The following is a 13,406-nucleotide window of genomic DNA, read 5'->3' on the forward strand; positions in this document are numbered from 1 at the left end:
AGATTGGTGGATTATTTCTTATAATATCCAGCTACTATGTTCAGAGGTTCATTAGTTAAAATTTATTTTTATGGGAAGCTTAATACAAAAAGAAAATAGTTATAAATCCGTCTAAAAGATTTACTGTTTTTTTTCTGAGACATCAGTTTTAATATTAAATATGTAGCTTGTTAATCTGCCATGCCCACCTCCTACAAATTTTTCATGCTAGTGTAAGCTAATATCCATTGGTGTACAAGCCAGGAGTTTCTATCTTGAGTGGGTTAATTTTAAAACATGTTAAGTATTGTTCACTTTAAAAGAACCATATTAAATGACAAACTCTTATTTTCTGATTTTTTAAGATTGTGTAACATCGTCCTTTATCCCCGTCAAGCCTTTCAACATGATGGCTCAAACAGAACCCACAGTGGAAGTGGAAGAATTTGTTTACGACTCAACGAAGTATTGTCGGCCTTATAGAGTATATAAAAATCAAATTTATATTTACCCCAAACACCTCAAGTATGATAGCCAGAAATGCTTCAACAAGGTATGATATAAGTTTCTGAGATATCATCTTTTCTTTTCACCATATTTAGACCATATAAGATAGTTCCTGAATGTGCAATTACAAATTACTATAGGGCAACACTCCGTCATAGAAAACTGTTCGGAGAAAATGTTTAGTAAGAGGCAGTGATGAGTTTTACCTTAGAAGTGTTTAAGGATGCAGTTTTGTAGCATATTAATAATCTTTTCTAAATCAGTCTTAAATAATTTTGTTCTAGACCATTTTTTTTTAGTCTTAAGATATTCTAAAAATAGCATGCCTGCCCCTTTTCAGTATGAGCTTTTACTTCCCTTTTAAGTACACTCTCCAGATCCTTCTGTTATTTCAGAACATTATGGATAATGTCAAAAGAAAATGTTGGGTATTTTACATTTTTCGGATTTAATTAGAAGCTACTTATTTTAGGCACTTGGGTTTTTTATGTTATTTGATAGGAAATTACAATTTCCATTTTTTCTCTCCGTAATTTCAGGCACGTAATATAACTGTGTGCATTGAATTCAAAAATTCGGATGAAGAAAGTGCCAAGCCCCTGAAGGTGAGCCAAGTCAGCAAAGGGGCCCAGCATAAAGTGGGAAGGCAGGTGCAGGGATTCTTTCCACCACTGCAGGGCTTTTTATGTGAGTGTGGTTGAAGGAGCAGTAATTTAATACATTTGTTTTAGATCTGAAACGTACCTGATTTAACAGTCCTCATTAACTAAATCTATTAGAAACTCGTCTCATAGCTCTTTTAGCTTTTCATGACTTGGGAAAAAGGGAAGCCATTCTCATGTGAAATAAATGCCAAGACTCCCTTGTGGAAGACGTTGCCTTTTTCAAAGATAGCCTGCCTCTTGGTTCAGCGTGCTTGATTTAAAACAGAACACCCCAGCCGGCCCTCGTGTGGTCTGCGCAGAAGCACTGCCGCATACTGGCCCAATAGCTAATGCAGGGGACCCGTGGGATGCTCACAGTTATGGAAGGTGCAAGTGGCCAAGTGCCTGGGGAACTGGAAAAATGGCTCTGGGAAGTCAGTCCCGGTTGCTGATCACGTGATTTAGTAAGATCCATAAAACTATGAGGTTTGTAGGAACTGTGCTGTTTCACTCTACAAAGCTGCAACTGGATGGCATTTTTTAGAGTTCATATTTGATCTATAGTATGCAGTTTTTATTTTAGGGATTTCAAACAACATAAAGTAACCCATAAAAATTGAGGGGGTAATTATTTGTAGTGGGCCTGCTGCCGATCTTACCGGCTTCGGCAAATCAAAGGAATGAGGCAGTAGAGGATAAAACTAATTTCCAACTAACCCCCACCATTCTCCGTGGTAGTCTCTTAAAGCACTCTGCCTGGTACAAACTGAGTCTTCTAATTTGTAGCATTATTCAGAAGAACAATAATCAATTTGAGTGATTGAATTAATCAGGCAATTAATTCAGGTAAATATAAAAAAGAGAGTCTTTTTTTAAAAAAAAAAAAGTCTTGAGCCACCATCAGCATCCACTGGCACCAAACTCCAAAACAGCGTTAGCATCAGGAGAGAAAAATTCAAGTGAAATATAATTGTCAAGCAAATAGAGGCAATGATCAGATGGCAAGCACATTTGGCCTGTAGAGCAGTGTTTTTGTAAGGAAAATTCTAGACAAGAAGAGCAATCACATGTGGGTCCCTTGCTTCACTGCTTTCTAAAATACCACACAGAGATACAGCAAAGCTAACTGTCAGATTCCAGAAGAGGGGTCCTGAGCTTTGGACAAAGGGGCCTTTTAAGTTATAAGGAAGTGCCGTATCACAGCCCTGGCCTGATTCGGGGCTGGACAGAATAGTAGCATACTGTGGTGGAGACGGTAACCAGCCCTATCCTGGAAGCTGGCATATCAGGAGCTGGGGTCCAGCCAAGCCTTGTGGTTGCACAAGACCTTAACTCTAGACCAGAGCTGGTTCCATGGGGCCTGTATTACTCCATTCTCACACTGCAATAAAGATACTACCTGAGACTGGGTAATTTATAAATAAAAGAGATTTAATTGACTCACAGTTTCTGCATGGCTGAGGAGGCCTCAGCAAACTTACAGTCATGGTGGAAGGGGAAGAGGCATGTCTTACATGGTGGCAGGTGAGAGAGAGAGAGAGAGAGAGAGAGAGCATGTGTGAGTGCAGGAAAAACTGCCACTTATAAAACCATCAGATCACTTGAGAATTCATTCACTGTCATGAGAACAGCATGGGGGAAACGGCCCCAGGATCCAGTCACTTCCTTTCCTCAGCATGTGGGGATTATAATTCAAGATGAGATTTGGGTGGGGACACAAAGCCTGACCATATCAGAGCCTGTTCAGGAAGCCATTCTACAGGAATCAGTCTTAAACAAGTTTGCCCTTATTCCATGTAAATCAAGAGTCAGATTGGTCCAGGTGATACCCATAGGCTAGGGGAGGTCCCCAAACACTGACCATTGTCCCAGGTCATTGTCTGAGTCATTGTTATTTTCCTGGAGTTGGTAACTGAAGAGTTGTGGCCTTTTTTTTCCACTCAGGGATAATTTCAGACCCTCATAATTATTCAGTTCATAACTTATTCAACAGTGTATTTAGGACCCCAACCCCAGCTGGTGAATAGGCTCTTGACACTGTCACGAGAAGGATTTCAAGGATGACTCAGAAAATAGTGAAAGTACAGAGATTTACTGCAAAGCAAAAAGAACGCAGTCAGGAAAGAAGAGTGTGGGTGTACGCAAGAGAGACAGTCGTCTGCAAAAAGGTTTAGGGCTTCTATCTTTATGGGTTTCTTTACATTCATGAAGATTTCTAAAGAAAGGTGAAGGTTTATCAGAACTGTGGGGCCACCTATATTCGTAGCAAATATGGGTATTCTCAGAACTGCCCAGGTACTGGTGGGAGTGTGATTTAGTATGTCAATGAGCATATAATGAGATCCTAGGAGAAACCTAGGTCAAATCCAGCACCATGCTGGGTACAGTTGGTCTTAACCAGCTTGGCCCACATCTTATTTTTTAGGGTCTTATTGGCCACCGACTTATGCAGCTATTTCAACAGTATCCTTTTTGCTAGGCATGTGAAACCTCTGCCTGGAATTGTCTGTTCTCCTGTGGCCACCCTGTATTATTCCTGTCTCACAGGTATTTGGCCCTAGTGTCTTATCTATATGATGAATGAAAGCCATCAAATTATCTTCAGCGGCCGGGCTCGGTGGCTCATGCTTGTAATCACAGCACTTTGGGAGGCCGAGGCGGGCGGATCACGAGGTCAGGAGATCGAGACCACAGAGAATGGCGTGAACCTGGGAGGCGGAGCTTGCAGTGAGCCGAGATTGCGCCACTGCACTCCAGCCTGGGTGACAGAGCAGGACTCTGTCTCAAAAAAAAAAAAAAAAAAAAAAAAAAATTATCTTCAGCAACTTTCATTGTATAATAAATGCAGGGTAGTAGGCCAAAGAAGTTCAAGGTTAATTAGATGCCAGCTTAGCCTGGCAAGTTATCACAAAGTTTGCCATTGTCCCAGGGTTGGTACTGAAGAGTTATAGCCTTTTTTTCACCCAGGGGTAATTTCAGACACTCATAATTGTTCAACTCATAACTTTTTAAACAGTGTATTTATGGAAAACCCGGAGGGCCCCTCTTCACCTCAGCCGCCTACACAGCAGTTCTGCACCACTCTCAGAATCCGGATTTCTCAGATGAGGTAAGAGCCAGCCCTCCACTGCCTCCAGCAGCTCCTAAGAAAGGTGGGTGAATGGTCAGATAACCGTGCAGTGAAAAACACTCTCTCTAGACCTCATCAGACTAAGGACATGCCTTGGCAGGTATGTCCTTACCAATATTTCTAAACTATATTAATTGGCAGTTGTTCCACGAGTACGTTGCAAATTCCTGTATTTCAGGACAGGAGTGACCTTTTAAAAAAAATGGAATGCTGGCCAGGTACAGTGGCTCAAGCCTGTAATCCCAGCACTTTGGGAGGCCGAGGCGGGCGGATCACAAGGTCAGGAGATTGAGACCATCCTGGCCAACATGGTGAAACCCTGTCTCTACTAAAAATACAAAAATTAGCTGGGCGTGATGGCACATGCCTGTAATCCCAGCTACTCGGGAGGCTGAGGCAGGAGACTCGCTTGAACCAGGGAGTTGGAGGCTGTGGTGAGCTGAGATCATGCCACTCACTGCACTCCATCCTGGCAACAGAGCAAGACTCCATCTCAACTAAAAAAATTAAAATTAAAGTTTTAAAAAAGATGCTTTTAGTGCTGGGATATATCTTTCCTTCTTTTCTTTTTCAGTGAATAATTTTTTTCTTTTATTTCACTGACTAGTGAAGAGATTGTGTTAAATAGCTTTACCAATGAATGGCAGCATTTCATGTCATAAGGAAGAGAGCAGAGAACTAGAGCCTGAGCCAATTCCGTGGCTTATAACATGCCTGAACTTCAGTGAGCTTGGACCCCGTCATCTCTAAACATGACAGGGAACAAGCCTTGCCCTGGCCGACTTCCAAGACTCCTGCCGTGTGCCAAGCCTCAAGCTAAATTCCATGCACACATCATCTCCCTTAATCCCCACAGTAATTCCAAGAAGTTGGCACTATTATTACCTCCCTATTTGATGGATGAGAAAACTGTGGCTCAGAGAAGTCAAGTTACTTTACCAAGGGCACATAATAAGTGAGAGAAATCAAACCAGACCATGTGACTCCACAGCCTGAAGCTTCACCATCCTGCTCTAACACATAGAAAGTCATTGGGCTCATGGTCAATTACTATATACATGTTAGCTTACATTACAAACAACTTTAGACAAATAAGTTTCAGTGAAAAAATTTAATTTCTAACCATAAAGTGAAGGTCTGACTAGTGCAGCCTGCTGATGGGATGCCTGAGATTCACAATATCCCACCTTTTGTAGACATTTTCTACAACTGCTTTCACACATTATCACCATTTAGCAGCTTATAACAGCATGCAATTGTTATCTAGCTGTTTTGGTGGTACGAAATGGCTCACAGGCCTAAAATCGAGCTTGCAGCAGGGCGACGAGCCTTCAGGAGGTTCTAGGGAAGATTCCAGTTCCGCTCCTTTTCTGGCTTCTAGAGGCTGCCCACATTTCTTGGCTTTTGAGCCTTCCCAACGATCCCATCACTCTGACCTCGGCTTCTGTATCACTTCTCTTAGGACTCTGCCTTCCTCTTATAAGGACTTTTGTGATGACACTGTGCTCATTTGGAAAATCCAGGATAATCTCCCCATCTCACGGTCCTTAACTTAATCACATCTGCTAAGTCCTACTTACCATGTAAGGTAGCATATTGGCAGGATTAGAAGAGCATTCAGGACATCTAGTGGGTACTGTCTTTCTGTCTCCCACACTGTGCACATTAATTATCTAAAAACCAATTAAAGGAACACCAGTGAAACTACCTGCCTGACATTATTTCACTCTTTCATATGCATTTAGTGCTCTTTAATTTTTCCCCCACAAATTCAGGACAGAAAGTGAAAAACAGTTAAGCGAAAACCATGACCACATTACAGAATATTTACTGCTACTGGTTGGCCAGAGGGTCAACTGGTTGACAAAGCCCATCTGGAAGATGCGTTTTCTGTAGATATATGATTTTGTAAAAAATTAATATTCTTACTGTTGTTAACTGTTTTAATCTTTCTCATTCTCATGTGTTTCCTGGAAGCCTCATGAAAGCCATGAGCTTTTTCACATGGGAATATGGACAGTTCTGGGAACTACTCGGTTGCTGAGACTGAGCTGCCTGCAGCTTACCAGAGTTCCAATGCAAAGCGATCATCCCAAGATGTGGGTTCTTGTCCTGGAAGATCCTCTTACTGCCCACACCACCTTCGCAGTAACTCAGAGCCCCCTAACATGTGCAGCCCTGGTTCCTAACACCGTGCCATGCTACTTCACAAGGCTACTGGGGAAAATGAAACGATGACATGCGTGGCAGGGCTTTGAAAACTCAAAAGCACGATAAAATGTAGACAGTTGAAAACAATTCTTTCCAGAAATAGGGAGTATGCCCCTCATTCAGTATACTGTTTACCTAGATCCATTTTTATTTTATTTTCATTCAGAAGCATTATTTCTATAGCTACAGCATGGCCAGTTCCCAAAATGTTTCATTAGTTCTCACAGTAACACAGATATGTTTGTTAGTTTTAGAAAAAGAGATCAATTCCATGCCGAGGCTGCACCATTTACTATACCATATTACTCAACAATATGCGTATGAATTGTGTGAGGATCCTGTGAAAGGGCAGATTCCAACTGAGTGTGTCTAGGTTAATGTCTGAGACTCCAGCCTGGGCAACAAAGTAAGACATCTGTCTCTACAACAAGAACAACAACAAAAATCAAAAAGTTAGCCAGAGGTCATGGCCAGCCGCAGCGGCTCATGCCTGTAATCCCAGCACTTCGGGAGGCCGAGGTGGGCGGATCACAAGGTCAAGAGATTGAGACCATCCTGGCCAACATGGTGAAATCCTATCTCTACAAAAAATACAAAAATTATCTGGGTGTGGTGGCGTGCGCCTGTAGTCCCAGCTACTCGGGAGGCTGAGGCAGGAGAATCACTTGAACCCAGGAGGCAGAGGTTGCAGTGGGCTATCGTGCCACTGCACTGTAGCCTGGTGACAGAGCAAGACTCCTTCTCAAAAAAAAAAAAAAAAAAAAAAAAAGTTAGCCAGAGGTCAAGGCTGCAGTGAGCTGTGTTCGTACCACTGCACTCTAGTCTGGGCAACAAACGCAAGACCCTGTCTCCAAAATGAAAAAAATCTTCTGCATTTCTAATGAACTTCCAAGTGATGCTTATGCAACTGGTCCCCAGCCACACTTTGGGAGGCATGGACTTACTGTTTATTCAATTCATGTCCCTTAACGACAGTTCCTTGATGTGTGTCTTATCTATATTCTGCAGTTACATCTGTGTGTGTGTTTATGCATATGTATGTGCATATATTTAATCCATACCCTAGTAGCATGAATTATCTAATGAGAAACACTAGGTATTCTAAATTATCATCATCCATCACAATAAAGAAGTAAAAATATCAACATGTGAATACATCACTGCTAGCAGAAACAATATTTATTGAGCATTAAATCAGTGCATCCAGCACTATTAAACATGGACCGAGATTTCAGTTAAAGAATTTTTAGGCCTGGTGTGGTGGCTCATGCCTGTAATCCCAGCACTTTGGGAGGCCAAAGCGGGCAGATCACTTGAGGTCAGGAGTTTGAGACCAGCCTGGCCAATATGGTGAAAGCCCGTCTCTACTAAAAATACAAAAATTAGCTTGGCTTGGTAGCGCATGCCTGTAATCCCAGCTACTGGGGAGACTAAGGCAGGAGAATTGCTTGAACCCAGGAGGCAGAGGTTGCAGTGAGCCTAGATCGTGCCATTGCACTCCAGCCTAGGCGACAGAGTAAGACGCAGTCTCAAAAAAAAGAAAAAGAGAAAAAAGAATTTTTAAAAAGCTATGCTTTGTCTTGCTCTGATATTGGGCAAATGATTTTAATCTCAGTCCAACTATGGTTTCTTTCCTTGCAGGTGAAAATTGAGCTACCAACACAACTCCATGAGAAACACCATATTTTGTTTTCTTTTTATCACGTCACCTGTGACATCAATGCAAAAGCCAATGCCAAAAAGAAGGAGGCTCTGGAAACGTCAGGTACTGCCAGGAAGAAATCTGAGGCAGAGTCACATGTCTTCTGTTTGAATTGGTTTGGAGAGTATTTTCAAAGCCCTGATTTATTGAATTATTTTTCATGAAGTTTAGTATTCGTAAATAATAAATAGCATTATTGTGACTTCTTACCATGGAGGTTTGTACTCAGAATTTTTGTTTGTTATTCTTTTGCACAGTTGGATATGCTTGGCTTCCTCTGATGAAACACGATCAGATAGCTTCTCAAGAGTACAACATCCCAATAGCAACAAGTCTGCCTCCTAATTATTTAAGCTTTCAAGATTCTGCAAGCGGAAAGGTATTGAATAATGCATAATTTAAGATTTTAAAAAAGCACACCAGCTTAATGGCATAAGATTATCTTCTTTCTCTGCTACTTAAATTAAGATCATAGTGGATATGTCCCTTGTAGCTATGAATCAAGTGTACCTATGCCACATCTCTTGTTTAGCTTATGGCCACTGGAAATGATCTGTTAAAAATGATCCCGATATCATATTGGTCTCATCTACCAGTAGTGCTAAATGTATTTGCATCTTTTATTTTCCACCTCTATGGTGATATAAGATTAATGGATCAGAACAGCACATTAACATAAACTAAACAATCTATTTATTTTCTTTCTCTCGAATTGTCCCAGTGACGGTAAACAAACTTTATTTTGCAGCATGGTGGGAGTGACATTAAATGGGTGGATGGTGGCAAATCACTTTTCAAAGTATCGACATTTGTTGTATCAACAGTAAATACTCAGGTAAGTATGTTGACCTGAAATACAAGCATTTTCTCTAACTCACAGCATCATGAGGTAATTCCCATATTTACAGGATGAGACTAATCATTTCATGAAGTGTCAGAAAGGCAGGTGTTTGAATACTACAAAGGAAGAACGTTAAGGGCATAATTTGATGCCTCCCTCAAGAAAGATAGAATGTCCTAATCCCTTAAGCCCAGACACCATAAAACTTCAGATCAAAATACCAGAAGTATATTTAACAGGATCACACTCCTCTTGGAGTATGGTTTGCTTCCACTGACCACACTCATGTGTTAAAAATGTTAAATGTTAAAAATAAAGGCCAGGCGTGGTGGCTCATGCCTGTAATCTCAGCACTTTGGGAGGCCGAGGCGGGCAGATTACCTGAGGTTGGGAGTTCGAGACCAGCCTGACCAACATGGAGAAACCCCGTCTCTACTAAAAATACAAAATTAGTCAGGCATGGCGATGCACGCCTGTAATCCCAGCTACTCAGGAGGCTGAGGCAGGAGAATCAGTTGAACTCGGGAGGCAGGGTTGCATTGGGCTGAGATCGTGCCATTGCACTCCAGCCTGGGCAACAGGAGGGAAACTGTGTCTCAAAAATAATAATAAATAAATAAAGACAGACTTCAGATCTTTACCTGAAAACTAAGTCCAATCCCCAATGCCTTCCCAGGGCTCACCTAATGGGAAGGCCATGAGGTTGGCAGAACTGCATTTGAGAGCCACCCCACCTAATTTCTGGCTCCATCACCCTGGGCAAGTCATTTTACCTCTGATATCCTTATTTCCTCATCAAGAAACGAAATCAACAGAGTCTCTGCTACCTACAGTTGTAGCAAATGTGATCCAAAGGAGAAATATTTCAAAATGTGATCAAAATGAGAAATATTTCATGAAGTGCAAAAGTGTAATTATTACCATTGTTACCATTATACACGTGTAATTATTACCATTGTTAAATTACCACAAACTCATTCCTTCCATGGTAAGGCAGCTTATTTTATCACAATGTGAATTTTCTGGCAACAGATATAAACTATACATTATTACAAGTACATAAAATACGTATTTCTCCTTTCTTAAGTTTAACGTGTATCTGCTTTTCCTTTTTTGCTTCATACTGCTTTATCTATAAGCCATACTTGATCCATAAGAAAAATGAAATAATCCAGGCATCATATATACATTGGACCAAAATTTCTCTTGGCAACCTCTGAAGCTTCGAGTCCAATTGACTTCTTATCCCTAGCCCTGCACCCACAACTATTTAAACCCATCTTTTCTCTGATGCCATCAGCCCTGGCCAAGTTCCACAAAATGCTCAATCTCCACCAAACCCTGTATTTTTGTGTATCTCAGCAGCTCCTCAGTTTCTCTTTCTCATGCTTCCAGCTACTTTCTCCAAACAGCTGAGGTCTCTGTCTCACCACAACACACCCTTTCTCTACCTCAACTCTCACCACCCACACGCTGGCAGTATTTACCTCAGTTTTCAAACACCCAAGGCCCTCCAGCCAAACAATATCCACCTAGTTCCCACAAGACCCACTGATCCCTTTGACACTCAGCCCCTCCTCAGTGGGGAAGGGAAGCTCTCCCATTCTCCCTCCCTGGCTATTATGAACCATATCACAGGGGGCGGACAGTCCCCACAATATGGGGAGTAATCGCACTCCCCTTCCCCCCCTCCCGCTGGCTATTACGAACCATATTGCAGGGGGTGGACACCCCCCTTCCCCTTGTTGGTCTGGTTGGTTCCTACCCATCCTTCAGATCTTAGCTCAGTTGTCACTTCCTCTAAGAAGACTTCCCTGTTCCCTGACCCAACAGACAAAGCTGGGCCATCTTGTCACTCATCCAGATGGCACCTGCTTTGTGTTTGAAGCACTCATCAAATGTGATTACATAGGTGCGTGTGGAAGTAGTGGTGGCGTGCTGGCCTCCCCACCTTAATGAAAGGTACACAGAGGAAGGGGTTGGGCCTTCCTTGCCCTCTGCTCTGTCCTCCCTCAGTGCCTGCTAAAAGCCTGGTATGCAGTCAGCTTTCCATAAATAATGAGCAAATAGACAAATCAATGAAGTGATACTTAAAAGGAAAACAGTTGTCTCTAGTCAAAAGAGCTACACTTAGAAAACAGAAAATAGCACACACACACACACGAACACACACACAGTGGCCTGAGGGAAATGAGGGAAACCCAAGCTACAGATGCCTTTCTGGAATCATAGAAAGCCAGAGAAACATTCAGAGGGTGTCCTCACACAAGTTCTTTATCTCACTGCCTGACTGTGTAGCTCCCACCCTCAGGGCAGAACTTAGAGAATTTTCCAGGTACCACCTTCAGGAAATAAATTTCAAGTGTTATTGTCAGTTTTATCCTAAGATATGAGTTGTGGACTTTCTAATCTGGGGCTAATTCAGGCATTCTAAGCCTGAAAATATGCCCCGTGGATATTAAAGAGTACGCATTGTCATGTGTGTCAAGGATGGTATAGAAGAAATTGGTAGAAGTCTATGGAAGAAGCAGGAGAGTGGGAAGATAGATGAAGAAAATTTTTCTAAACACAAAAAGCACAACCAAGGGAAGTAATTCTCCAGCCATTGTCATGTGGTTTAACAGGACAACAAAACCTCTTAGAATGAAATAGAAGAGACAGTGGGCTTTGTAGTTCATGCAGAGCCTTCACTAGGCCAGAAATGTCCACATCAAAGCTTTGTTCCTCTGACTCCTTAATAAAGCATTTGCACTTCAAGGCACCAATCCTACGGAAGTGCTTACCTCACATCACAGTGGTTTGTGTTTGTAACAGTTTAAGAGTCATCAGAAATAAGCACTTTTTTTTTTGCTGTTGTAGGATTCACATGTGAATGCATTTTTCCAAGAGTGCCAAAAAAGAGAGAAAGATATGTCTCAGTCACCTACCTCAAATTTCATCCGCTCTTGTAAGGTAACATGACATGCAAGCGGTTTCATTGATCTCCAGGGTAAAAATGTGCAAAAGAGACTTTTACATTTTCTACTGATTGGCAAACTGGGAGATGATTATTACTCAAGATTTTTTAATACCTTATCAATTCAGAGAGTAAATGATTTTGTTTCATAATTTCTGAATCGTTTCTGTTTCTTGACTTAAAAGACAAGCAAAAATCAGTTTTTTCCAAAATAAAAATAATTGAAAATCAGATCAATTTCTTTTAAATTAGTTATTAAATCATGAGTCCTTGCGACATCACCATCATGCCTATATTCCATGCTAATTGCAATGAAGAATAAAGCCAGATAAAGGTGGGCTACAGTGTTCATATTCAAGTTCTGAAAATAATACCAGTAGAACATACTTTATTTTTTCTAATGTATTCATTTTTTAACAAAGAAAAATTATATACCTTTATTGTATACAGTACGATGTTTGGAAATATGTATACATTATGTAACAGCTTCATTGAGTTAATTACTGTATTTATTATATCACATACTTATAATTTTTATGGTTATAACACTTAATATCCACTCTCTTAGAGATTTTTAAGAATATAACACATTTTTATTAACTATAGTGACCATGTTGTGCAATATTCCTCCTATCTAGCTGAAATTTTGTATCCTTTTATCAACATCTCCCCAGCACTCCCCTCCCTAGCCCCTGTTAACCACCATTCCACTCTCTACTTCTATGAATTCAACTTTTTTGGATCCCACATATAAATGAGATTGTGTGGTATTTGTCTTTCTGTGCCTGGCTCATTTCACTTAGCATAATATACTCCAGGTTCCTCCCTGTTGTAGCAAATGACCTAATTTCCTTCCTTTTTAAGGCTGTATAGTATTCCATTATGTTTACGTACCACATTTTCTTTACCCATTTCATCTGTTGATGGACACTTGGATTGATTCTATATCCTGGCTGCTGTGAACAGTGCTGCAATAAAGATGGGAATAGACATCTTCAGCATACTGATCTCATTTCCTTTGGATATACATCCACTAGTGGGATTGCTAGATTATATGGTAGTGCTATTTTTAATTTTTTGAGGAACCTTCATATTGTTTTCCATAGTGGCTCTTCTGATTTACATTCCTACCAGCAATGTGCAAGTGTTCCCTCTCCTCCACATCCTCTCCAATAATTATTATCTTTCACCTTTTTTGATAACAGCCATTTCAACAGATATGAGGTGATATCCCACTGTGGTTTTAATTTGCATTTCTCCAATGATTAATGATGTCGAACATTTTTTTATATATCTGTTGGCCATTTGTACATCTTCTTTTGAGAAATGTCTATTTGGGTCCCTTGCCCACTTTTTCATCGGGTTATTTGTTTCCTTACTATTGAGTTGTTTGAGTTCCTTATATATTTTGGATATTAACCCTTTCTAAGATGTAT

At 40.9% G+C, this 13,406-nt stretch overlaps 1 protein-coding gene across 4 annotated transcripts in view; it reads left to right on the top strand.

Annotated features, from left to right (window-relative positions):
• DOCK10 (dedicator of cytokinesis 10) overlaps positions 1-13,406 on the top strand; it is a 277,368-nt gene that overhangs the window by 188,998 nt on the left and 74,964 nt on the right. For all 4 annotated transcript variants that reach the window (XM_058437931.1, XM_032754230.2, XM_032754224.1 and 1 more), the window contains exons 17-23: positions 345-532; positions 1,026-1,091; positions 4,147-4,239; positions 8,113-8,236; positions 8,431-8,552; positions 8,922-9,008; positions 11,874-11,966. In XM_058437931.1, the coding sequence (XP_058293914.1) occupies positions 345-532; positions 1,026-1,091; positions 4,147-4,239; positions 8,113-8,236; positions 8,431-8,552; positions 8,922-9,008; positions 11,874-11,966 (773 nt within the window). The remainder of the gene's footprint in view (positions 1-344; positions 533-1,025; positions 1,092-4,146; positions 4,240-8,112; positions 8,237-8,430; positions 8,553-8,921; positions 9,009-11,873; positions 11,967-13,406) is intronic.

The sequence above is a fragment of the Hylobates moloch genome, unplaced genomic scaffold, assembly GCF_009828535.3.
Source record: "Hylobates moloch isolate HMO894 unplaced genomic scaffold, HMol_V3 SCAFFOLD_1, whole genome shotgun sequence".
Lineage (NCBI taxonomy): Eukaryota > Metazoa > Chordata > Mammalia > Primates > Hylobatidae > Hylobates > Hylobates moloch.